Source organism: Falco punctatus (assembly GCF_963210335.1).
Source record: "Falco punctatus genome assembly, chromosome: 13".
Taxonomy (NCBI): Eukaryota; Metazoa; Chordata; class Aves; order Falconiformes; family Falconidae; genus Falco; species Falco punctatus.
In genome coordinates this window covers 17,728,994-17,755,643 of record NC_137593.1, presented here as the reverse complement: position 1 = coordinate 17,755,643, position 26,650 = coordinate 17,728,994, and the positions used below count along the sequence as shown (strand labels likewise).

Here is a 26,650-nt window from a genome sequence, read left to right as displayed (position 1 = left end):
TTCTATCCTGTTTAAGTATATTTTAAAAGGTTTATCTTCACTGTATAAAGTAGTTCCAATGGCAGTCAGTGTCATCAAGCATACATGCAGAGTTTACTGTGTGTTTGGTTTTTTTTTTTAATACTTGTAATCTTGTTTTTAAAATGTTTTGGGCTTTTTAAACATAGCTTTTGTCTCATTATACAGTGAGATAAAAAAAAAATCCTCTGTGTCATTGTTACGGTTTATCACATCAGTTGTTGTTATCCCAGATGATGTCTGTCTTAACCAGTTCTATATTTGTTTTCAATTTTAACGGTAGTAATGGAGTGCCAATCGCATGGAGTAGTTCTGTTTGTGTAAAGGGATTCTTTCTAAAATGATTGCAAAAGAAAATGTGGTTGGATGTGGAGACAATTTTTAGCTGTCAAAGTTAAACTATATCTTATCCACAGTCTAGTTTCTCTGCCAGAATTTGGTCCCAGGTTCCACTTTCTAACCTAATTCCATCTAGTCCCATCAGAGCACTTCTCTCTTCATTTTGCTTTTGCTTTGTAGGTGAATATGGAATGTACCAAAGTGATTTGCACCCTGCTTTCAGTTCACGTCATATGCATGACAAGTGTAGCTAAGAATCACAATTGTGCAAGTTTTCCAAAGTGTTGACTCAAACAGGTGTTAACATAGATGAGGTATTAGGAAGGTTAATGTTGAAATTGAAGTAGCTGATATCTGCATGTATCTATTTGTGTATTGTAAGTATCTTGTTGACCAGTCATTAGAGGTTTGCCTAGAATAGAAGGTAATGAATTTTAAGTCCCACATATTTTCTCTGTGAATTAGAAGATATTAGCCTAAGTCCCAGTATTTCTATGAGCTCTACATCAGAGGTTTTTCTTCTGTTCCAAATCATACCCGGATACTCCACTAGCATAATTCTTAATAAGTACCCATTTTTAGTCCTCCATTTGTTCACCTCTTGTACATGCAAAATAAATCAGTTTTGTTTCTCACCCAAACGTACTGTTTTATGAGGAGGTAACACTAACTTAAATAGCCATTATCGACTAATAGTCGATAATGCCGATCTGCTTTTCTCCACTGTTAAATAAATGATGGGTAGATTTGGATAATTCAGCAAATCTAGCTAGAGTCTTCCCTCAGAAGACTGGGGTAATGAGTATGTGTCCAAAGATCATATTGTTTCACTTTGCTTTTTATGAAGTTATATTCCTTTAGAGAAAGTTTATGTTCCGTAGAAATCGGGAAGGATTCTAATTAACAGAGCAGAATGATTTCTTTGGAGCTGTGGATGTGTCTTTCTTAAGCAGATACCATAAACATCAGGTGTTTTCTTGATTTGCTTAGACGTTAATATATCAATAGCTGGTATAAGTTTGAGTTCGCACTTAGGTCCCAACTCACAGCTGTTCATATTGCAGTTGTTTTGAGCTGTGGTGGCATTCTTGCTAAACGTAAGAAAGACCCTGCTGAATTTTAGGACGTGAAATCAAAGCTTTTATTTCCTGCTTTTTTGCCTTTCTATACCCAGGATGATATAGGAAGATATTGCTGTGGGCACCGTTTTCAGGAAAGCCACCGGCAGGATTCCACTCTTCTTCCTTAGACTTTTTTCAGTTTTGCTTGCTGTGCTGACTGCGTTATTTAGCTGTTTATGTAACCTTCTCGTGCCCCACACTTGCATTCACCTGGCAGAATTAGCAAACGTACAAGTAAGACTTTGAGATACTCTGCTTTAGCATACACTGCGTTCTCATGTATGTGTAGTAATTTGCAATGGATGACCCTCTCAATCACAGCTAGAAAAACATTCATGTCTTAGTGTGATTTTGTAGAGTATTAAGCATGAGTTATATGTCAAATGGGTTCAGTGCAGACAGGATTATGCATGTAAAAACAAAATGCAACATAGTAGTAGAGTGACAAAAAGCAGCCAAGAAGGGCTTAGTGCTTAATTGTAGGAAGTCTGAGGTACCTTTTGTTACTCCTGTTGTTTGTGATTCAGCTCTTCAGCTTGCTTTAAGAGTGAAAAAAGAGAAAAGGAAACTTGACCTTGACCTTAGAGTACAGCTTGACCCCATTGCTACTGGAAGAATTGTGGAACCACTTTTCCCATTCCCGTAATACCTTCCTTAAATTTAAAGAAAGTTTTAGCAGCCAAATCACATGACACCTCAACAAAAGGGAGCTTAGCCTAGTAAGTACCGCACATGATTTTTATTCTTTTGTGGAAAACATGGGGCACAGGCTTCCTGGTAGGCAGCCAGGGAGTCAAGTCAGGTGGAATTTGCCTTCACTTAATTATAATCGGCTTTGTCCCTTTGTTGATGACACCTGAGCCATACGCTGTGCCCACCTTTTCATCCTGCCACTTACTGTTATAAAGCTCAGTAGGAAAAATAAACTGAGGCCACAATAACATATGGAAGTGTCTTGGCAGGATTTAGCCGGTCACTTGAAGTGGTTTTCCTTTATCTCTGGGTAGGAGATGAAGTCAGAACTACATGTTGTTTTGTATATAGGGATCATTATTTTTAGCCCAGCAGCAGGTCTTAGCCTCTGCATGTAATCTGCTCAGACAGAGCCACATAAGGCATCAAAGTTTGCATGGGGTGTCTGTGGAGCTCAGATACATGGATGCTGAGTATAACTTGAGTTTTAGAAGGATGGATGCTCAACATAATGAATTGTGTGGTAATTTAAAGCTCAATGTCTCATGTTTGTCGATGTCAACTTCTGTTTCAGGTGTGGCAGATTTGTGATAGTATCTGGTTTTATAAAGAGCTTCTAACTTAATTAATTCTTACTACCTTGGTGTTCTCTGTGTTAAGTGAGGGAGAATCAAAGCTGTTGTAGTAACTGTGGCCAGCGTGCCACTGAGTTTAGAGTGTGCATGTATTGCAGACAGGAATCTCTGCATGTTCTCAGCAGCCGGGGACAGTGCATGTGGAGGCAATCTCGGTGCCTTTAAAGTTTATCAGGGCCCATTCTGAAATACCAGCTGAACTGCATGCATTTGGTGCTGCTGGTGAGAAGGGCTGCCTAGCATGTCATCCCTCAGCTATACATAGCAAACTCAAAGCTCCTTACAGAGAAACCTCTTACCAGTCACTTTCCACAAATGGTGCATATACCTAAAGGTACTTAGTGAAAATCCTTGAGAGGTATTTAATGCAAAAGCAGTTAGTCTCTCTGGTGTTTTTCAGAAGCCTACACACACCACTAGCACCTACAGCATAGCACTTGGACCAGTTACTCCCTTTTCCTCAACCAGGCTCTGCCACCCCAAGAGCTTGCCAAGATGTGTGACATGGGGGGCCTTGACAACCTCATTGCCAACACAGCCTATCTGCAGGCAAGGAAGAGTGGAGATGGAGACACCAAGGAGATGCAAAAGAGACGTAAAAGCCTCTCACTGCCCAAGATTGAACAATGCAGCGAGGTTAGACAGTCCCTTGTTGTTGATTATGATAGCATCTGTGAGCAGCAGCCCATTGGCAAGAAATTCTTCAGAGACTTCTTAGAGACAGTGCCAGAACATTTGGTAGCGAGGGACTTCCTGGATGAGGCGTTAAACTGGGAATTGGCAGAGGACAATGTCAAGAGCAGTACCATGGAGAATATGGTCACCAATTTTCTTAAGGCAGGTTCCAAAAACTACCTGGCTTTCATGAGCTCTGACTTGGCCAACAAATGCCAGGCAGCTACTGCAAGCGACTATGAGAATGTCATGCAGCTGGCCAAGGAGGAAACCAAACTCTTCCTTAAAGGCAAGCCCTTCCAAGACTTCCAGACCAGCCCCTTCTATGACAAATTCCTCCAATGGAAAGTTTTTGAGAAGCAGCCGGTAACTGAGAAATACTTCTATGAGTTCCGAGTGCTGGGCAAAGGTGGCTTTGGAGAGGTAAGAGCTGTACGTTTAAGGGTGTGGGTCGTTCCTTCCCTTTCAAGACCAGCAGGTGGATTTGTAAAGAGGAACCTGGCAATGGCTTTAGAAAAGTTTGGCAAGACTTGGTCCTTCAGATTGTACATTTGCCAGAAATGTGGCTGGGTTTCTTACCCATACTGTGAAACAGGCTCCAGATGCCTGTTGGTGAAGAGCTACTCAAAATTTTTATGTTCTGTATCTATGCCATTAAAAAAAGCAGGCTGCTTTACAAAAGCTTGCATAACTGTCCATGTAGTTAATTATTAGTCTGCTCCTTGGCACCATCTTAGCCTGTGTTAGCTCACACACTCCCAGACAATTCTTAGGTGCAGTTTAGGGAATAGCACAGATGAGGATTTGTTCCCAAAAGATGAGTAAGGCTTCCTTTTTTTGAGATGGAAGAGCGTTTAGCTGTACAGATGAAAGCTGCGTATGCCGCTTACTGTCATGGTCAGGAAGTGGGTCCTTGTAAATTTTTTTTGCTAATGCATGTCTACTAATGGTGTCCTCAAGAACTTTGCGTAAGGCCCACCATATTCTGGTCCAGAGCAGAACAGATCATACGCTTGTTTTTTCCTTATTTTTTCTGCTAATATTCTCTGCTACGAAATTTGCAGCAGTGGCTACTAACAGGCATCTGTGATTCCCCAGTTTCTGCCTATTACTGCTCTTGGTATTCCAGTCTGTATGTGTAAAATTCCTTAATTACCTTTCCTCATGCATCTTGCTTCTCTAGGTTTGTGCCATCCAGGTGAAAAACACTGGTAAGATGTATGCCTGCAAGAAACTGGATAAGAAAAGGTTGAAAAAGAAAGGTGGAGAGAAGATGGCACTATTGGAGAAAGAAATCCTGGAGAAGGTCAACAGCCCTTTCATAGTTACGCTAGCTTATGCCTATGAGAGCAAAAGCCATCTGTGTCTTGTCATGAGCCTCATGAATGGAGGGGATCTGAAGTATCACATCTACAATGTGGGAGAAAGGGGTTTGGAAATGAACAGGGTCATCTATTACTCAGCTCAGATCACCTGTGGGATTCTGCATCTCCATTCCATCAAGATTCTGTACCGGGACATGAAACCCGAAAATGTCCTCCTGGATGATAACGGTAATTGCAGACTGTCTGATCTTGGATTGGCAGTGGAAGTCAAAGAAGGGAAAAGCATCACTCAGCGGGTGAGTACAAATTCATTGAACATGGGCAGTGGGAAGGGAAGCTGTTCTATTTCTAATGCATGATGAGTCCAAGACTTAATTCCCGGGGATTTGCTCTTTGCTAAAGACCTTACGTGGTCACTTCATTTTAAGAGACAGGTGGTAAGAAGATTTGGTTAATGAACTCTAGATGCTATATGTCATAAAATAACTTCTCTTACACAGAAACAGTAGAATCGGCTTGACCAGTTGTTTTGCTTTAAGATAAACTCATGAACAATTATTTTAGAGAGGTTAACAGATGCCTTGTGCCTTGGAGTAATAGTGCATAGTCAGGGGATTTAAACAATTACTTGGGTTTTTTAATGAGCAGCAGTCAACTGTATGACTCGTTTTGTATTCTGGTTTTGCTCCTGGAAGACTACAAATTTCTTCCAGATCACTCTTTAAGTGATGTTACTGATTTTACTGCAGGTGTTTTGTACTGCATAATAAACCGTTGCCCACATTCCTGTCCCCACAAATTAATTCCTGAAAAAAGTAGCAGACTTGATGTCAGTTTGCAAATGTGCATGCCTGTGTGCATGTGTAGGAAGAAAGAGATGGATTACCAACTGTGTTTTACTGTGTGAAATAGACTGCAGCACTTCAGCTGTGCTTTTGGTCATCACAAACTAATGCAAATTTGTAATAATGTCATGAGGTTTACCCAAGAAAGATGTATTCAGGTAGCTTAACTATGGAAAAAGTGTGGTTTTCCCAAGGTGTCTGGAGCTTAAAGATGTATATAGAGAGTGAATTTGTCTGAAATACACAAAGAGTATGGAGAAAAGGAAGCAACGTTATAAACCGGTCTAACTGCCTTATGTTAAACTCCCCAAGTCTTTCAAATTACTTTGTAGAAATGCAGTACAGTAGAGGGGACCTGCTAGTAACCTTTTGCGTCATGCTTGAAGTACATGTCTTTTGATGTTATTTAATACAGTAATTTGCAGTTTGAAGGTTACGTTTTTCCTGGCCATCTAAAACATTTCTATTGTGAGTGGGTTTAGTTCTGAGCGAAAGAAAATATGGAAAGTGTTGTATTTTTAGATAGGAAATAATTTTAAAATGAGACTGCAGTGTGTTTTAGATTTGAAAATACAGTTTCTTTGAAAGCTAAGGCAGATATTTAAATAAAACTTTATATGAAATGGGAATGTTGTTTTGTTTGTGAAGATGACATTTCGATCAGTGAATCCAAAGCTATAAACCTTATTGTGCTTTTGAGAGTTATAGGTGCATACAGTTACTATGATCAGAAAAAATAATTTTGTCCAAGGGCGGTTTTTCCGACTTGTAATATGTGGGGTTTGGCAGAAGGAAAAAAAAAACCCACCCCAAAATGGAAGAGTGTATTTAGAAATGTGTAACCACTTCTGTTGGTATTAGGGTAGAAACTCAAAGCAGCAGAGGGCAAGGTGGTTGTTCCTCACTCGCTGTAACAGTCATCAAGTTATTATAATGATTTTTCTTCTGTTGTTCTCTGTTTTTAGAAGCACTATTTGCCATTGTATGAGTGCTTTTATAAGAGCAAAAACTGCAATGAATAATATGCAATGTGATTGTAGTGTTAGAAGGAATTTCTGTTAGAGGCAGTTTTATTCATACAGGAAATTGAAATAGGAGAAGGAAGAAAAAATATTTTTTCTTTTTAATTTTCTGTATCGTAACTATGAGGGGCGTAAATGAAGAGTAATTCCCGGTATTATTTTGCGTTTTTATAAACTAACCCTATTTGAGTCATTTGAAGGCTACTACTAAAAAACATGTAAGAGCTAGATATTACTGTTATTTATAGTAATGTCATACACAGGAAGACCTAAAAACACCTTTACAAAATGTGTTTAAGTGTCAGCATGAATTCCTGTAATAAAATAAAAATGGTGCTGTTAAATTAATTTTTGTTTACTAATTAAAGTAACATTGTGACTTAAAATTAGCAGAATTTTTATATCACAGCATGCATTTTGAGTATGACTAGCAAACTGCTACCACTTTAAATAAAAAAAAAAAAAACTTGAGAAAACATATTCTTACAGGTTTGAGGTTTGTTCACCCCAAAAAGGTGTATGGCTCCAAGACAGATTTATTAAATAAAATTTAACCAGTTGCAGCATTTTGTGGACACAGTTTTATAAGGGCAATTTCATAAGCTAAAGCAGAAAATATATTCCTTGAGGCCAAATCTCTATTGTACCGTGCATCTGAGTGAAGTGCCTAATATCATAAAGCTGTTTCTAGATTTTGGATGATGGTCTGAACTGACAATTTAAGGCTTACGATCTTCAGGCACTAATTATAGGGAGAATATAAAAGCTTTCCATTTCAATTTATTTATCCATTTGCAAAGAATCCTTCTGTTTTGGTGGGTGTTCTGGTATGTTCAACTTTGTATCTCCAGTAGTTCTGACTTTAAAGCCTTTGTAACCTCGTAATCCTCTTTCATGACCTGGTTCTTCTATATCGTACTTAAAATATCGTTCTATTGCACTATCAGAATAATGCCTAATTTTGCTTTAATCATATTCATAAGTCATTCTGCTGCCTGAAAGTAATTCACCAATATCTGTAGTACCAGATGAAACCGTGGTTTAGCTGTCTGGTACACTTAATGGTCACCTATTTCATCTGGTCTTATACATGTATTGTGAAGAATTAAGATAGTTAATTTGTTAAATGTAAGGCAGAGAAATAATTTTTTAAATTGCATCTATTATGGTCTTTCTGTAAGTTGATATATTAAAAAAGGTGGATTTTTTTCTTTTTTTGCTGTCAAATGAAAGCTTGTGGGCTTGAGTTGTTTGATCTTCCATTTTATTTCTTGTTTTTCATTTTAGATATATCAGTAGCAGCAACTGTTGAAATTTTTTTTTCTGAAATACTGTTTCAGAGGGAAAAAGTAATATGCTGTTCTGGGTCGTGTTTTAACAGTTTACTCACACTGAACAGATTTCTACAGTGAAAGCTATTCTTACAGTCAGTAAAACTGCTTTTATTATGAGATTGTTCATCCTGAGTATGGAGATCCTGTTTTAGTCTCATACTCTTAAATGAAGAAGCAGAATGGTGCTTTTTTTAAAATTCAGTGCTTTCTTCCAAATTGTTTTCTGCAGGTGTGAACTAAATAGATGCTAAAGGTAAAGTAAAATAATTAAAGATTTTTTTCAACAACTGTCTAAAAATCTTTCTCAATGATTTCGGTTTTTCTTCCTGAGTGCTAATCTTTTCATGATCAATCTAGTTCTTCAGGTGTTAAGTGGATCTTCCTTGTGAATAAGCAAAATAAAACAGAAAACTCTTCCTTCATATATCAGGAGGAGCCAAGAAAACAACTGTGGAGTAGACATCTGATCTTAGCTGCTTAAAAAATGTTTATCTCCATGTGTTTGACTGTAACTGTGCTGCTATGAAGATGCCTCTTAATACATCATAGACAGTCAAAAAAAAGTTGCAGTTTTCTGCCTTGTATTTGTGTCTCTTTTTTGCTATATATTATGAAGTAGAAACATCGTGTGATGACTTTCATTGTTATTTATACAGAGTTGAACAGCTTATAATATATGGATTTATCTGTGGATTTATTTCGTCAAAGATTGCTAAAAGTACAGTATGGAGATGCATTCTGAAAGTTTTGTAAACCCCTCCTAGTGTCCGAGCTATTAAAGATAAATCTGTTCGGCTTTCAAAGCACCAAAAAAATCCTGAACTCTCATGTATGAATAAATGCACATCACCCATACATCAGCTGGACGATCCATAAATCCGTTTTGTAAATCTTGTTAGGTGATGAGGTTATCACAGGGCAGAAATGATAAGCTAGTTAATGAGTTCCTGTTTTAGACATCTTCCAAGTTTTCACTGAAGATTTCTATGAAACTGTTTACCAGCCAAAGATTATTTTCATTGTAGATGGAAAGATCTTTTGAATTTTAGATGGGTGACTTTAATGTTGCCGCCTTATAGAATAATGTGTTTATGCTGCAGAAGAAGCATGCTGCAGCTGATTACTTAATACGTAACGTAATTGAAGAAGTAGTCGTGGTATCCTTTAGGTATTATCATTACATGTGCTGCTTTTGAGAAATATTTGTGTGCTTTATACCAATTGTTTGTAACTATTATAAATAAAAATACCCTACTCTCAGAAACAGTGCTTTTTATAAAGATCTAGAAAGAGTTGGATACTCAGCCTTAGTTTTCTCCCTTTCTTTTCAATTGCTGAAGCAGCGAGTAGAAACACCTGGCTTTCAGTGTGAATGTTACTTTGAACACATATAGGCAGTTGGAAGTAATTGGTACAGTAATAATTATGGAGTTTAGAAAACTTGTAACTTCACTAAGGTGTGCTGATTTGTCTTTGTGAAGTGCTAGCTAGCTTTAGAATAGAGAAATCACCCCAAAAAATTTTAAATGCACAAGTCTGAATAATAACAGTCTTGGAAACAAAAGTAGATGGCAATTGAAACCTCCTTACAGTGTATTTTTTCTTCATGAAACAAACATGGGTGATATGGGGTCGTCTTATGATACATACATGCACCTGTGCAATCTACCTAGAAATGTGTGTAGGCACACTTACCCGGGCAGAGCTCTTACTGACGGCACTGGAAACAAATCAAGTCTTTTCCAGTGATAATTACTCAGGACTTCAGGAAACAGCATTATGACTTTTTGTACAAACGTGCCTGTAGCATCTGTTCTGATGTGTTGATCATACCACGCATAAACTAGATTGTATCTTAAAATTATGCCCTTTTAAATGTTGATAGTCTTTTTATCTTGTAGAATTAAATAGACAACAAGGAGAAACTAAGAGCCTGCAAAGACAGCTTTTGCATAGCCAAAATGTTTCGTCTAGTTATGTACCCACTTGATTGATTCTGGAGCTAGTTCTTTTTACGTGTGACAGGAATGAGGAGCCTCCATCCCAAGTTTCTCCACTTGGAGATCATAATTTTTCTTGATGCCTCTGCAACTTTTTCTCTTACAGCTTCTATGTGAGTCAAATGTTCCTGCCCTCATCCAAAAGAGTAATACTACTTAATTTCCTGAGAATGGTTGTGAGAAAAGTGAGCATGTTCTTCTGCTTAGTACCCTCATATCCTCTACATATCAAAATATAGGGAACTTAATTCTCTTTTTCCACAAGTCAGTATGTATTGGCTATTTATTTTGGGAAGAACTTTCTGCCCTTGCAGGGTATGGCTTTTGTGCAAAGCAACTAAACAGTGAAGTACTTTTGTGCAGATGCATGCGAGCCAGAGAGCTTAAATATTGACATAATAACTGTGAAAATGAAGACAAACATATTTTTGTAGTATTTATAAAAATGCATTCATATCTTCAGAGGTTTCAAGCTTCTTCACAGTCTTCCTGTGCTATGTTTTATATATTTGAAGGACATCATAATATTTTTATAAGAAAAACATGTTTTGGTTAAAATCTTACTCAAAATGTCCTTTTGCCCTCCTGTATGTTTGTTTATTGTAAGATTCTATTTCTTAGGAAAACAGAAGGAAACCTATTTAGATGTTCCTGAAACTTGCAGTTAAATTTCAAGGCGGTTGAGAAGCTGGAGGAGGGTTTAGACTTGTGAAATAAAAAATAACTCAGCAAGCTATTCTGCAGTTGACCTTTGGTCATTATCACATGGCATTCTTATTGGATAATATTCTGTAAAAATGTGTTCTTCCTTTGCACTTTGAAAAATGACAGCCCTTCATTTGCTCAGGATTAGAGTGACTTGCTGCTATTTTACAGTTTCAAAACCACCATTCTGCTTATGCATTTTCATTTATGGTATGTAAAACAGATTATATTTTACTACTAGACCTCTGTTCTTAAAAATTTTGGTTATCACAGTTGTTATGAAGTGTGTTATCATGACAGGTATTTTAAGATTTTTTTAATCTCTGAAACATACTTTACAGAATCCAACTTACCCACTATGAATGCCGTGATCATGAGAGTGAAGGGAGGAAAAAGTATTTTTGTGGGATCATTTTGCCTCCTGCAGTTTTGGAGATGGCAGAAAGGATACTGTAGTCATCTAAAATTATGAGAATGCAATGTGTCCCATGAAATACTTTTCCTACACAGGGCATGCCACCCAGGAAATACATTTTTCTGTCTGGGAAAACACATTGGAGCTCTTTGAGCATCAGGTCTCTTTGCATGACTTTTAACTTTGTTCTTTATTCAATTTAATCTGACGATTAATAAACACTATAGCATGCTGTATAAAAAAAGCAAGAGGTAGGATTCCTTATCAAGCTCCTAGAGCTGATAGAAAGCTTACTTAAGCTGTTTGAACAAAAAAAATTGCTAAGTGCTAAATACTACTGTTTAGTCCCTTCGTCTTTTGAGGCTTATTATTTATCATAAAAAATAATATACATTCTGGAATTACCTATTTGGTAAATCATCTAACAAGGTACTTGTTGGTTCAGCACTGTCAAAGATGTTTTTATTTTATTAAGTAAGAAATGCAGCATTTGGCTGACAATGTAATTCTTTGAATTGTTGATTTCACAGCTTTGAAGTGGTATTGCAGGAACCGTAAACTGTGGGATGGTAAGGAATGTAGTACTTCTGTTCTTATGAGACCACATGGGACAATCTACGTACTGTGATGAGTAGTTTCAGTTAAAATATGTGGAATTGGATCTTAATACAACGTGTAGTTAAGCTGCAGGAACCTTTTGAAAAAGATCTTGTAAGGCCTAAAAACTTCTCTAGGTTTGGGGGAGAGCAGACAGTTGATGGAAGACAACTTTGTTCAGAGAAACCATTTCTGTCTCTGGAAGCTCTTGAACTGCAAACAGTTGGAGTCTAGGAAGGTATTAGAGAAGTATCAATGTACGCACCGGCTTCTTACAGTTTTTGCTATGCATCCATTTTTTGGCCAATTTACAGACAGTAAACTGGCCATAATGGGCCCTTGGTCTGATGCAGCCAGTACCCATCTCCCTGGATTTACATGTAAAAGAACTGTAGCTCCAACCTTAGTCACAATCCTGAAATCATGTGGATTTCGGTGACAGACAGTAACCATCCAGGCCTTGTTATTCACACAGCTTAACCTACAGGGCAGCACCTACACCGGAGGGCCCGTACCTTTCTCAGGGCACCTTGCAGTCCTGTTCCTTCAGTTGCACTGGCACTGAACATTGGATTTCTCGTTGAAGTCCCCTTTGTGAGAAAGCCACCTGCACATGGTGCTATGACACTGTGTTTGCATTCATTATAAAGAGCTATAAAGAGTAAAATATGTACACAGCTAAGTAGATGGAGGATTTTCTCCGTTGGTGTAATGTTCATAGAATGTTCTGTGATCATTAAATAATATAACCATAAACATCTCCGAAGTATTATTATTCCCACATTACAGATGGGAAACGGTCAGGAGAAATTTAAAGGGGAATTAAAGGGAAATTCATACTACAGGAAGACCAGAGAACCCCAATAATCCCTGATTTCTAGTTGTGTGGTTATGAGTCTGTACCAAGTGTTCTGCTCGTCCTGTATGCTCCATTCCTATGATGTCTGATTGCTTCATTGTCTATGGACGCATACTTCTTCTGATGACACTTTACCAAGGTGGGGATGTTAGCAAGTTCTATTTCCAGTAGGGATCTGAGGTAAAGATAGTGATTTTATGCATGGTTACACAGGAGGAAAGCGGGGAGATGCTTCAGAGTCCAAAGTTAAAAGTGGTACCTGGTTACTGGACTGTCTGTCCTTCCTCAAACCATTTGTCCCTTGGATTTTTATATAGTGTGAATAAACTGAAAAACATGCTGTAACTGTGTCAATTTCTCTTCCTAAGTGTGAGCACAGAGGCGGCCTGCCCTTACTGTCACAGAAATGGCTTTCTGTTCAATTTTTGCAACTTCCTTGATTTCAGTGAATACTGATGGCCAAGCTTAAAGGAGTAAAAACTGACGGTAGATGTTTTTACTATTCCAGTTAGTGACTTTGAAACCAGAGGCAATTTTGTTTTTTTTTTTCTAATATAGCTGAAATTTGTTTTTTCCCTTTTGTGCTTTTATTTGTGTTGGTGGTTTTATGGGCTTTTTTAAGAGAGAAAGCTTTTCCTGTTACAATTATGTCCCTATGTGAAAATGAAAAAAACTTTGGTCTTGAATTTTGTGTAAGCATGTGGAATTCAGTAGCTCCTAAGCTCCTGTACAGTCTTTCTGATTATCTTTTACTGGTACTCTGAACAGTCCTTTTTGTGTTCTTCTGAATCAGTAGCCCATCAGTACATGACGGGCCATCCCATCGTAAGGTCCTTCCCTTTGCTAAGCATTAACAGTATGCCAAAAGTCTTTGTTCTGTGGAGCCTTTTCAAGAGCGCCTTTTGTCCTAATTAGATTTGATTTTGTCTTTGTAAAGATAGTCGCTTGTTCATATGATTGACTGGCTTCTTGTTACTTATGAACGTGTGGTGAGAAAGTGTGGAGGAACTGCAATTCTGTGAGACTCATTTAAATTACGCTCCACAGTGGCTCTTGGGAGAAAAATGAAGATTGTAAAGTGAGTGACAGAGGCAGATCAGTTGTTCTTCTCTACATCTAGGGCCTGTTAGCTTGTGTGCAGAGAAGAGTTTTCTGTGGTCTGTTCCTGCATTCCTGCAGGGTCTATTAAGGCCATTGCTGAAGGAGCGGAGGAACAGCTGGACGAGAGAACAAAGCAAGCAGTGGCACCCCTTGGAGGAAGGAAGAACCGAGCCCCAGGAAACAGCTGATGGAGCTAAACTCAGCTTGTTTTTTTTCCTCTGTTCAACAGTTCTTGTGCCATGGCAAACAAAAGATAGACGTTCTGATTTGCTTTACTGTTTAGTTTGTGATATCAATTGAGTTTGTTTTGCAGAGATCTGTGGGAAAAGGTAGAGAGATCTAAATCCTGTTTCTCCTCATTTGTCTGTTTCTGTGCTGATGAAAGCTCCAGAGTTTTCTGTTTCTTTCTCCCCTGCATCTGCTAGAAGCTGGGATAATGGCAGTGTTCAAGGGACTTCCCCCTCCTCGGGACAGCGATCTGAATAGGATGTATGGGTGTAACACTGTGGGCCTCACTCCGCTTGCAGCTGTGATGTGCCAAGTACCCGTTGACTATACTGGGAACTGAGCGCACTTAGTGCTTCTCAGGATCACATCTTGTATTATTGAAAGATTATAATTATATGACCTTTTAAAAATTTATGCAGGATCACATTTCACAAAAGAAATCCTTCCAGATGAGTCAGTTCTACTATGTCCTGTCAAACCACACTCAAACCAACAATTCCACTTTACAGAACTTCTTCCCTAATGCATCCAAGGACAACATTTGGTCGTTACATTTTAGAGCATTATTGAAAAATTGTGGTTTGGGTTGTTCTCAAAATAGAGACATTAAGGGACAAGTAGATCTGTTGCCCCTTTTCAAAAGCAAGTAAATGAAAATTTAACTGACTGAAATTTAATGACTTTGTATATTTCAAACAGCATATTGAAGTAAGGCATCCTGCACATCATTGCAAAACTCAGTATTAGATGGAGAGCAGGCAAAAGATTGCTAGTGTTGCACTTAACTACACTTCAAAAAATTGTGTCCCTCTGCAGTGGCATATGATTTCTGCCCTCTGTGAAGAAGAATGTAACATTATTTGACTCCTTTGTGATGTCCCATTAGACGCTTCCAGGTCAGTGAAGGAGTAATTCCATGTCTTTTATCTGTATCTATAATATCACTTGAGCAGTCAAATACATGTTCAAATGGTTCCTGGTCCTATCAGGAACCCTACAGAAAAAAAGAAAATCATGTGCTTGGTCTTAGTCTCAGTCAAAACCGAACGCATGTCCTAGTAGTGTAGACTTGACAACAATGGAATTAAACTTCGTGAGTGTGTGTGGTTTTCTATTTGCCCTTTTTCCATTAAAAGAGTGAAATTCATTAATGTAAAATAAGATCTAGTAAGCAGAAGTGATTTTCAGTTAATACAGAACTTCTGAATTTACTTGTGTTGAATGAAAACAGCTACAAAATCATACAAACTTAATTATTATTTTTTTTTGTGATAGACATACTAGTAACCCATACTTTGAGGTATCCATTCTGAGGCATGGTTGGATAATTCTAAAAAATAAATATTCAATACTAGCCCATGGAAAACAGACCCCATCTCAAAAATAATGCATTTATCTTTTTTTGTGGTATCTTAATTCCTTTGCTTTCTATCTTTTATTTTTCCTTTTTATATTTAAGTATAATTTACGGTATATTTACTCACTCCTTGGCCTGCTGAGAGTAACTTAACTCATTACTCTGATTCACTTCTGCTGTGGGACTCACTGGATACATTTCCCACCTAATACTCTATTTTTTTGGCAGCTCAAATCTCACTACGGCTAGTGAGAGTTGTACAGTTTAAAAACCCCTTCACTAACCTTCTGTTTTACCTGCTTAAATAAACCTCTCCTGAGTCATTGAGGCTGCCTTTCATGTTGCCACAGGGTCTCTTTTCCTTGCAAGATGATCTGATATTTGACGTCTTGTTCTCCATAATGATTACTGCAGGGATGATGGGTTTTAGCTTTGCTGTAATGCCATCTACTCCCCAAAGACAGAATTAAATCTTCATTTGAAAGATGTATGTTCTTCTAGTACCAGAGGCTGAATAATTCCTTTTTTTGTGTTCCCTAATACAGCAAACACTTATGGCTTGACATCTTCCTTCCAAATGAGTTTGCCAAAGCTGCACATACATAGAAATAGGCTGAAGAGACTAGAATTTAAACTCTTTTCTCCCTTTCTTCAAATTCCTGTTTTATTAAAGGTTGCAGAGATTTATGTGTTTCTTCCCTGTGCTCATTCGTGTTTCTTCACCCTTAAACATCACTGCTGACTACTTGTGAATTGTGTTTATTTCTGACATGAAATGGTAAAGTTTAAGTCTGTTTTGAGTCTTGGGTGTTTTTACATTTCTGCTTCTCAGCCTGTTGTTCATTATGAACCGTAGGAAATCTTCAGTATTGGGAGAGATTTCTGTTAAGATCAGAGTCATGTTTTGATGAAATTCCATGAGAAAAGTGTCTGTCATGAAATTCTGAATTGGAATGGTTTGGCCTATCAGAAGAACAGTATATGTTTCTAGACTTCTCTCAGATTGAGCTGGAACAGCTTGATAACAGCTCAAAAGATTTCAGTGCTGCTGATTTAGAATTTTGAAGTTTAGTTCTTACTTGCATTAACCCCATCCAGAGTCTTTCACTTCAGTCTGAAGGGAAGCTGTTGTCAGTCCTCCTGTATTTTCTGTTAAGTTGTGGTCCTGCAGTCTTTTTGGTCTGCGAATTATGGTCTTGCTTTCTCTGTTCTTGAGAAACGTGGGTACCAGGTGTGACTTACTGAAGGTTATGTGGAAGATGCACATGGAAGAGGCTGAAGTTACTTGGCAACTATTTCTTTTGAAAAAACAGTTATGGAAGAAAGAACACAGGTGGAAGGAAAGTCATGCAGTCTGAAAGAAGCTACTTTGGAACACGTTTATGATCACAGAATTCTGACTTTTCCATGTCAGATTTATTAAGTTCCTGTATGATGATGCTAAGTTGCGGCAAAGTAATTCTTATCAGAAAGACTGTACTCTGCTGTCAGGGTACATTTTGATGATGATATGACTCATCAGTTCTTCAAGGCATTAGTGCCCCAGCCTTATCTCACTAAAAATAAGAATGTTTATTGCTTCCCAGAAGGAAGAAAGAAAGAAAAAGACAAAAAATATTCCAAAAGCCTGTTTAGTGTCTGTGATCACTAACCTGCAGTGAGCTCTGTGTGCTACCTTTTGTACCAGACTTGCTTTACTGCTCTCAACTCTCACTCTCTCTTCCAGGTTTTATATCTTCTGAGGCCAGATGGATCTGGGTTCTATGGTCTGTATTTGAGCACTTGTCCCTCTTTCTGAATAGAGCAGTAATTGTGTATAAAAATGTAATACTGTCAGTGTATCTGTCAATATTAACTTTTACTTAGAGAAATTCAATGCAGACAGTACAAATTACCTGTGGAGTGATGTCAGCTGCTGCAATGCCCATCAGGCTCCTCTGTACTTCTGAGGTTTTAGTGAGGAGGTGACAGTTTGCCTTTTAAGCTTTTATTTTGCTTTCAATCTGGCTGATAATTTTGCTCTTCTCATCTCATTTATGTTTTTCAACCAAGTGGAGGATTTTGCCTAAAAGTAAAAAAAAAACAACCAAACAAACAACAAACCCCCAAAAACTACAAAGAGAGAAAATAAACTGGATTTCTTTTTCTGTCTGTTAGGCTTATGTTGTAATGGATGCTAAGATATTCCGTCTTGCACACGTTGTTTACAGTAGTGTATGTAGTGGCATGAGTTTATAAGGAGAGCTGACTCAGAAAAAGATGTGCCTAAAGTTGCAAAAATTTGAGGGGTTACCCAAACCCCATAAAATAAAATTCATCTGTTGAGCGGTGCTTCTTACAAATATAATTTGCCCAAATGAGCTTTAGCTTTAGTTACCTTTTTCTAACCGTTTTGCTTTGGAGTGAATTTCTGTCCCGACTTGTGTTCCGGGAGCCGTCACAATGACAGTCTTGAATAACCTTTAGTGGGATTTTGCACAAACATGCTTTTTCTTTTTACATTGTAATACTACTAATACACTGGTCCCAGCATTTTGAGACTATATAAAAGAGGTTCAAGGAACTTCTGACATAGTTAGCACTTAGCTGAATCTGGTAAATATATAAAAGATACAGCATGAGATGCAGCAGGCAATGTTGGGTCAGCTGAGGGAATGCTGCTTCAGTTGACATCTCGCATCCTCAGGCGTGCGGCAGTGCAGCAGAAAGCGCAGGGAGAGGCTGCCCTCCCAGGTGAACCAGCTCCTGAGAGAGCGAGAGGCAGCAGGAGCTATTCTGAACGCTGAGCAGTCGGTCCCCCAAGGGGAACGGGCCAGGCCTGGCCTGGGAAGGAAGCAGGCAGATTGCTCTCTCTGAGTGGTCCCTTCTTCTCTTGGAGAAGGGTCCATTAGCGCCGTATACTGTACGATGCTATGCTGTCTACTGTAGTAGTCTTTATTCAGAGAGCTTTTTTCAGTTAGGAAGTAAGAACTCGTTCTTTCACCTGAATGCATGGAATTTACTAATTATAATTTTTGTGAGTTTACTTTCTTAAAATGGTTTTAAGAGTTTTTCTTGGCGCTTGATGGTAGTACTTCCTTCCAGAAACCAACAGGGACTGTGGGCAAGACCCTTCTCTTGTGGCTCAGCTCCCAGCTTGCTGAGTTTTCTCGTTGGCAGCAGACCCCTGTGTTGAACCAGTTATAACCACTGAACAGGGAGGGAATTGGTGATTGTTTGTCTGATTTTTGTCTTTTTTTAAAAAATCTTTTCAAAACGATTGCTAGTTGTGTTTCCAGGACAAAGCTAACACTATCTTCAACAGGGGAAAAAAAAAAATGGGAAAATATGGAAGAAGAGAGCAAGCTAAACATTAATTGAAAAAGAAACCACCTTTAGGTAGAAATTGCACAGAAATTTCAACTTTGAAAAGCATATTTAAGACACTTTTCCCTTAAGCTGTTTAAAGACAGATACAGTCCATGTGCTAAACCCATGTTTTACCTCAGTTTCTAGATAAGATACCAATTGTATGGAGTTTCACAGAATATATCAATTGTATTACTAATATTTTGGAAGAATTATAGACAAGCCTGTTAAATTGTATGCATTTCATTTCTGACGTTGTGTAGTAAATCTGTCTGTATGTTTGCAATAGGCTGGGACAAATGGTTACATGGCTCCGGAAATCCTGAAGGACGAAGAGTACGGCTATCCTGTGGACTGGTTTGCAATGGGGTGTAGTATTTATGAGATGATTGCTGGGCGAACGCCATTCAAGGATTTCAAAGAAAAGGTCGGTAAAGATGAGGTTAAAAGAAGAACTCTGGAAGACGAGGTGAAATTTGAACATGCCAACTTTACAGAGGAAACGAAAGATATTTGCCGACTGTTTTTGGCTAAGAAACCAGAGAATCGTTTAGGAAGCAGGTATGTCTTATTTCTCAAATGCAGCAAAAGCCAGATTAAAGCTGAAAACAATATCATTATTTTAAATATTACACAAAATGAGGTTAGATCTTCACTTTCCACAGAGTACTGAATTTTCCCTTTCACTTCTAGGAAGAGAGAGGTGGAAAGTTTTGAAGACAATGTAGAAATAAGGAATTTTGTTGCAGTACTGTGATTGTCCATCCTCACCCCAGACTACTCACAGGAGTTCCCTTCTTGGCGTTGTGTGAGGTTAGACTCCATATAGTTTTGGGAGAAAGGAGCAGCCCATTTCTCATGCATTTTCTTTCCTAAAGGTAAAGGATGTTCAAGCAGATACCTGTGTCTATGCTAATGCAGACTGAATGCAGAATCTTAGGCTGTATCACTTACTGGAATGATGTGGGCAAAAATCCAGATCTGCAATGTGGCTTCTCTTCCCTGCAGATATCTAACTTGCAAGGCTGCGTCATTGGCTTCTTACTGAAGAGACCTTAACCCCTCTGTTTTACTTAAGTGCTTTAACAAAATGTTGTAGAGGTTCTGGTCTTCTAGGGGGAGAAAAGGGAAGAAAAGAATACTGGGCACAAATTCTTATGAAGAAAAACATTTTGTGGTACTTACGAGGTGGCTTTGGGTTGACGAAGACTGACGGATGTGTCCCTGACTTAGCAATTTCAAGTAGCTGTTCAATAAGAAGAAAAATGGAAAGCTAGATATTGTAATATTTAACTTGTGATATCTCTGATATGTGTGTGTATATATAAAATCATTTAGTGCATTTCTAATGAGACAGATTGGGGATATACATATGTAATATAGACAAAATAAAAGAAACAGAATTAAAATGTAAAAAATGAATAGGAAACACATAGTACCTGTCTTTAGAATACACTATGATTTGAATCACCAATGAATACAATCATATTGATGTATCATATATCATATGAGGTGCTTTTCCAATCTAAAGGTGGAATAGACACAGGGATTAAATGAAAATGCACAGATAGTCTTCTAAAATTGTATTTCATAACAACACGGAACAGTTTTGCAAAATATTAGTCACACATTTGCCTGAAAGAATTAACCTCAGTGAAAGGTAATATATCATTAATATACATATTCTTATTATTCCAGTGCTAAATGAAGACAACTAGTCTTTGTGCTTGATGAGTTTTCCCAACAACTCTGCAACGCTGCAGGAAAAAAAAAATAGTATTTTCAACAGTGCATAGAGTATGTTTGATATAAAATCTGTATTATTTTTAATACATTTTAAAAGCTTATTTTAAAAACAAATTTAATAACAAACATTTAGAGCATTCTAATCTACAAGACATCATGCTTTGCAGATGTTTAGTCTTCCAGCATTTTGTGAAATAAACAAAATTCAGAGTAGGGGAAAATGAAATTTAAATATTCTGAGTGGTCAGGTTCATTCAGCAAGTCTGAAGCAAAACCAGCAACAGACTTTACTTACTGTAACCACATTCCCTTTGCCAAGGGAATAATTTACAGTCATTCTGTCTGCTTACTGTTACATTATTTCTTAGCAATGGGAGAGATGTACACAGAAAGGTAATTGCACAGATTATTTTTCATTTTCTGCTATTTAAGATATTCTTTCTCTTTACATGCCATACTTAGAAGAGGAGAACGATAGGATGTGTACCTTGCCTGGGCACAATACAAAATAAAAGCCTACATGTACGTCTTAAACAGGGCGATACTATTCAGGACAGCTCATCCTTACGTAAAGATTAGCGCTGTAATTCTACAAAGGACAACAAGACCTTGGGTTATCTACATAAGTGCCTGTTGCATAAGTTAAAGCTGCTCAAGGACACCTTTACTTTGTACACCTGCCCTTTTAAAATACTCTTTTGTTGAAGACTCAATGTCACTGGCTAACTCAGGAGGGATGTAACCCTTGTTTCAACTCAAGCTTTTTGGGATTGACATCTGAAATCCCAAATCTCTAAAGTGATTTTTTTTTTTTTTTTTTTTAATTTTTTAAATGGAGAAATACAAAATTGACAGAGTTCAGATGACTTCATTTGCTCTTTCTATTTAGGTTATGTAAATGTGCAGTTCACACAGGAGGAGCTCAAGCTCATCTCCAGCTAGTTGGAAGATGCCTCAGTTGGTTCCAGTAGATGGCGTTCCTGTAGCTTTATGTCTTTAAACTTTTTATGGTTTTGGTGATGTCAGAAAATACATGAGGAGAAGAAACACTGCAGCAATCCATTCTGGACCTTCACCAGCTTCTAGTGTTTTTTGGTTTATATTACAAAAAGGAAAAGCAAAATGAAGTGAAATTTTTGTGAGTGCAGTAGGACTGTTGGCACAACTAGCCTACCAGCATCCTGGAACACAAGTTAATTTGAACAGCAGCTCAAATGTACTTCAGACTAGCAGTGAATGTAAATGAATCACGTCAGGCTCAAGGGCTGCTCAAGTACTTGGTTATCACTAACTAGTTAAGTTAGGAGATGATTTTGCAAGACTATGTATATGCAGAGGTCATGATCCCTGTTGGCTTAATCTGTGCACTCATAATTGTATTCATATGGCTTTTTTCAATTGGAAATGTATTTTTTTCATTGCCCATGCCCAAATGGCAGCATCTATCATTATTCAGGATGTGATTTAGCACCCTGGTCACGGTGATGTACAGTGGTTAGTGGCTGGTGGCGACCTGCTCAGAAGAACAGGCAGCAGAGGTGCAAAATGAAGAGTTTTCTAACAAGGGAGCTGAAAAGGGCAGCTGGTAGTTTCATCTTGGGTGTGCCAGATAGCACCATGGCAGGCTAGAAGCATGGCAGGACAGTGTAGGAGGAACTGTCAGTAGGGGCGAGCTGTAAGAGCCTGTTCCACATAGATGGTTTAAGGTCTTAAAAAATGAAGATTTTTCTACAGTCACACAAATCTGCTTCTATATGGTACTTCTACAGATTGGCAAAGGTAAAAGAGATTTGTCAAAGGTTTGCATTACATTTGGTTCATAGAATATGGTCTAGAAATACGTAAGGACTTGCCCTTTGGCCAGTATATGATGTAAGGAAGTTGGAAAAGAAAAAAAGAACATGTTAGCAAGTACTATTTTCTGAGGCCAAGAAACAGACAAATTTGCTTTTCCTGTGTTACCATTTTCAAAACCAGTGCATCCAAAAATACATCTAAAAAAAAAAAAACAACCCTCACCGAGGTGTAGAAAACAGTAATCCTCCCTGTTCCTCCTTTCACTAGAATTCGGAACCCAAACTTTGCGTGCCTTGATGCTAGAGGTGCAGTTCAAAAGCAGTGGTCCTTGGTTGTGCTTTAACAAGCATGTGTTTGAGGCTTGGACTATTCTGATCATTAGAATATCCTACGAGGCTCTCTATGGGTCTGCAATGAAACAATTCACTGTTTCTTTTACAGCAAAAGTTCTCCCTGAGGTCTGCAGTTGGTTTTGATGTGTACTTAAAATACGTAGTTACAATTATTTTAGACCTTTCTGGATTTTATTATTGGGTTTTAATATTAGTAAAGGATTGTGTTTGTGACAGTGGCACACATACTTTTACTAATGTCATAATCTGTGCATCTCTTGCTTAAAATCTTTGTTCATTTATAAGAGTAGTTAATTTGAACAGACTCACTAAAACTGGGAGTGTTTATTAGAGTGACATAACTGAGTTTTATGAAGTAAACGCATAACTGCTTTGAATTAAGATAAACCCAAGAAGAAATGTCATGTCACCGGTTTCCTGTTCAGACTCTTGTTCCTCAGTCAGTCCCTAGGTGTATTAACCCAGTGTACCGCAATCTAGAGTTTATTAAACTTGAGACTTTCTTAGAACTTTAGACATTCTTACCCTCTTTAATATAGAGCCAACCACTGGACTTTCATTGTCGGAGAGAAAGTCTGATACTCCCCATCCCCATCCTGCTGTGTCTTCTGTTCTGGTTAAGGTGTATCTTTGGCTATGGTATCTCAGCCCGCTGCCAGAAGCGGCACTGCAGCTCTTGCATGGCACCTTGCCCAGATTGATTTACCCTGAGAGGCAGCGTAATGAATAATGGGATCAGGATGTTTTCTGTTTCTCAGCTTCTATTGTGCAATGCAGCATTCTTTGATTATGGAAAAAAAAAAAAAAAAAAGGAGTTATGTTGCATGAGATCTAGCTATCTGTCATCTCCTTACTTTAAAATATGGTCATGTATACAACACAAAGACACACCTGTATCAATCTGAGAGCAAAACATTATACTGACTAACAAACCTTTGCTTTATTGCAGAAATGCAGGTGATGACCCAAGAAAACATAATTTCTTCAAAACAATCAATTTCCACAGGCTAGAGGCAAACCTTATTGACCCTCCATTTGTGCCAGATCCGTCAGTTGTCTATGCCAAAGATGTTGCAGACATTGCTGACTTCTCTGAAGTACGAGGAATTGAGTTTGACGACAAAGATAAGAAGTTCTTCAAAAAGTTTGCGACGGGTGCTGTCCCTATAGCCTGGCAGGAAGAAATTATTGAAACAGGACTGTTTGAAGAACTGAATGATCCTAACAGAGTAGAGTCCGGGGGTTATGCAAATGGAGGTGAAGCTAAGTCAGGAGTTTGTTTGTTGTTGTAAATACCACATCATTAACAAAATGAGTAGAAAGCACCTCAGAACTTTCCATATTCTGACACTTTCAGAAACTCAGTGCATCTCTTTAAGGAGAACCAATCAGTGTAATATGACATTGACAGGCTATGTAGGACCACCAGCTGTATAGACTATGTTATTTTCCTTTGCTCTGACAAAGGAAACTATTTTTTTGTTTTATTGGAGATATATCAAGATGAAGAACCATAGATCTCTAACAAACTTAGAATGATAGAAATGCTGTAATACCAAAAGCAGTAATAGAGTGAAGAGGCAACACCTTTTGAAAATGACTGACTACCATTTTGAATACAATGATTTGTTGGTTTTCTTCCTATTTGCTTGTTGTTTCTACTAACATTTCCTCTTCATTCTACAGTTTTCAGGAAAGATTTTTAATTTTCAAGTAATATTCTCAATTAGACAGTGCAGATCATATACCATGTCAAACTTGGAATCTTATCAGTTAGCCAGTCTGTTGTTTTCTTAATTTCTGTTAGTTTTTGGATGGTATGATTGTCATCTGTTCAAATTGTCATAAAATGTGAAAGAAGGCTCTGCATATCACTAGGAAATAGGACTGACAGGTTCAAACTGCTTTTAAAGTTAATTTTAACTGAGTGAAGACAAGAATTGCACCAATTTAACTGAATAAAGCATTTATTTATTAAGTGTATACTTTTAAGTGATATTACCATATGCAAAGAAAATGTGTTTATAATTAAATGCATGTTCTTTATTACAATCAATTATACATTTTTATCGGGTTTCCTGATAATTTTTCTGTATTTTGGTGATAAATTAAGCTGCAAATAGACCAATTTGTAACTGGCTTTTTACAAGACATTTATTTCAGTGCAACATACATTTTAATTCAGTAGTTGCAAAAATGCATTATACTACTAAGTGCTGCAATGATGGAAAGGTAATATGTGCAAGTTGACACTATCTTCAAACATTCATTGGTTATCATGTAAATTTTTGTGGTTTATTTTTCAATTTTATGAAAACCTAAATTGAATTATTTGGAAACATTTCTGCAAGTACTTGCTACTGCTTAAGTATGTTACTGATGAGATGCACTGTGCTGATTTTCTGTGTAAGAAAATAGGTGGTAGTTGTTGGCTACAACTTTCAAAACTGATTCTGCCTGCTGTTTACTGTCATCTGTCTGTCCATAATTTCCATTGACTCAAGTGGAAATTGAAACTGCTCTATTCCTTGGAGTCCTGGAGGCTGCTAATACTTCATTTCCTATTTTTCGTAGAGCAAACCTTCTACTGAACTGAAAGACTTCTTTTATCTAGACACTGGGATTGAATTTGCACATCTGTTTTAAAAGAGGAAAACGAATAGATACGATGTCTTCTATAGTCAGGTCTGTCATGCAACACATAGCTTTAGTATTGATTTATAATCTTAATAGCTTGTCCCAAAATTAAAACTCTTTAGTTTGAAATACTCTTAAGTGATTTAGTCACAGCTAAGTAATACATTGGTAGTACATTGTGTTGTTCTACATAGAAAAATAATTGTTCCTTTTTTTCCTTTTAAATTTGCTTTTCCAGTGCTTTATATACTTAATTTTCAAGTGAAAATTTTGAAGAACAGCGTTAGTTAGGATTAGTGGATAATTCTGTTCATGAATTATGAGCATATAATTGGCTGCCTTTTGAGGCGAGACTTTCTGTCTCTGGTTTAAAACATTATAAGCTGAATTCTGACTTGGGCTTTTTATTGAGAAGGATGATCCTGAAAGACTGGGAAAAGCAGAGGAGGTTGAGAGGAGAGTCGTGTGGTTCTGGCACAGATTTAGGAGAATGCTTCTACTGCTGACATCCAGTGATTGTATTTCTCATTGCTCCCATCTGTATAAAGCTCTCGCAGAGTGGTCTAATATATTTGTAATATATTTAGAATATATTAGGCTAATATATTTAAGAAACTCAGACAGAAAACTTTACTATGTACGTGCTAAAACAACAACAAACACAGAAAACCACCGTCCCCCACCTCTCTTACTACAGCTATGAGAAACCTGTTGGTGCTAGTGGCATCAAACTTTTATCCTGAATTGGTACACCTCAAATTCATAGAAATGCCATTTCACAAATCCTCCAAGGCATAAAGCAGTACTCTGAAATGATTGTAGGTTTTCTTGTGCATAACTCATTTTTCAGGATATCCATGTTCCCATATGGAAAGAGGTTATGTATAGGAAGGACCAGGATTTAATGTCGTGTTAGAATTGTATATCCCCTGTGATACCAGGTGTTACAAATCAGGGTCTTTCAACATGTATTACAATACTGAGATCTGTGAATTCATGACATGACACATGCATAACATCAGGTTATATAGTTTTAGAAATGTTACAATGTCAATAAATCCCAGCAGGATGTGTATCAGTGAGATACTGTAATGTTAAGTGGTCCATGAATCATTCAAAGAAGCACATCACGAAGTCTGATAATGCACAGTTTGGCACAGTGTATGACAGAGAAGAATGTGTTTGAAATGATTCATTCTAATTTTCTAAAATTCTCTATTTCAGAATGTGGACAACTGTTTGCACTATGGTAAAGCAGAGCAAAGATTATTTCTGTTAGCATTTTCAGTGTGTATTTTAAAAATTTCAGTTTCTTTTAAGGATTCTGTGAAATGCTTCATTCTTTTCTTCCTGTCACTGTAAAGGTCCTTGTTACACTTTCAGGAACAAAGTTATTTTAACATCCTGCTTCACCTTAACAAAACAGAGCCAGTGATCCTAAAAGATTTACGTGTTTGATGGATTATTTTACTGCAGACAGTGATGCTTCTTATGTGAGTA

General features: G+C 37.6%; 1 protein-coding gene across 1 annotated transcript; it reads left to right on the top strand.

Annotated features, from left to right (window-relative positions):
- Window positions 1–61: 61 nt before the first annotated feature.
- On the top strand, window positions 62–26,273 carry GRK7 (G protein-coupled receptor kinase 7). Its single transcript, XM_080409631.1, has 4 exons — window positions 62–3,904; window positions 4,665–5,102; window positions 18,907–19,178; window positions 23,463–26,273. Exons 1-4 carry the CDS (start codon window positions 3,302–3,304, stop codon window positions 23,803–23,805), a joined length of 1,656 nt encoding a protein of 551 aa, XP_080265757.1. The 5' UTR covers window positions 62–3,301; the 3' UTR covers window positions 23,806–26,273.
- Window positions 26,274–26,650: the final 377 nt, after the last annotated feature.

What these genes read in the sequence shown, in the direction of transcription:
- GRK7 (XM_080409631.1), top strand. Translation starts at nt 3,302, where the DNA reads ATGTGTGACATGGGGGGCCTTGACAACCTCATTGCCAACACAGCCTAT. An exon ending in GCAAAGGTGGCTTTGGAGAG is followed by an intron (nt 3,905 to 4,664) that starts GTAAGAGCTGTA and finishes TTGCTTCTCTAG; the next exon opens with GTTTGTGCCATCCAGGTGAA. An exon ending in GGAAAAGCATCACTCAGCGG is followed by an intron (nt 5,103 to 18,906) that starts GTGAGTACAAAT and finishes TGTTTGCAATAG; the next exon opens with GCTGGGACAAATGGTTACAT.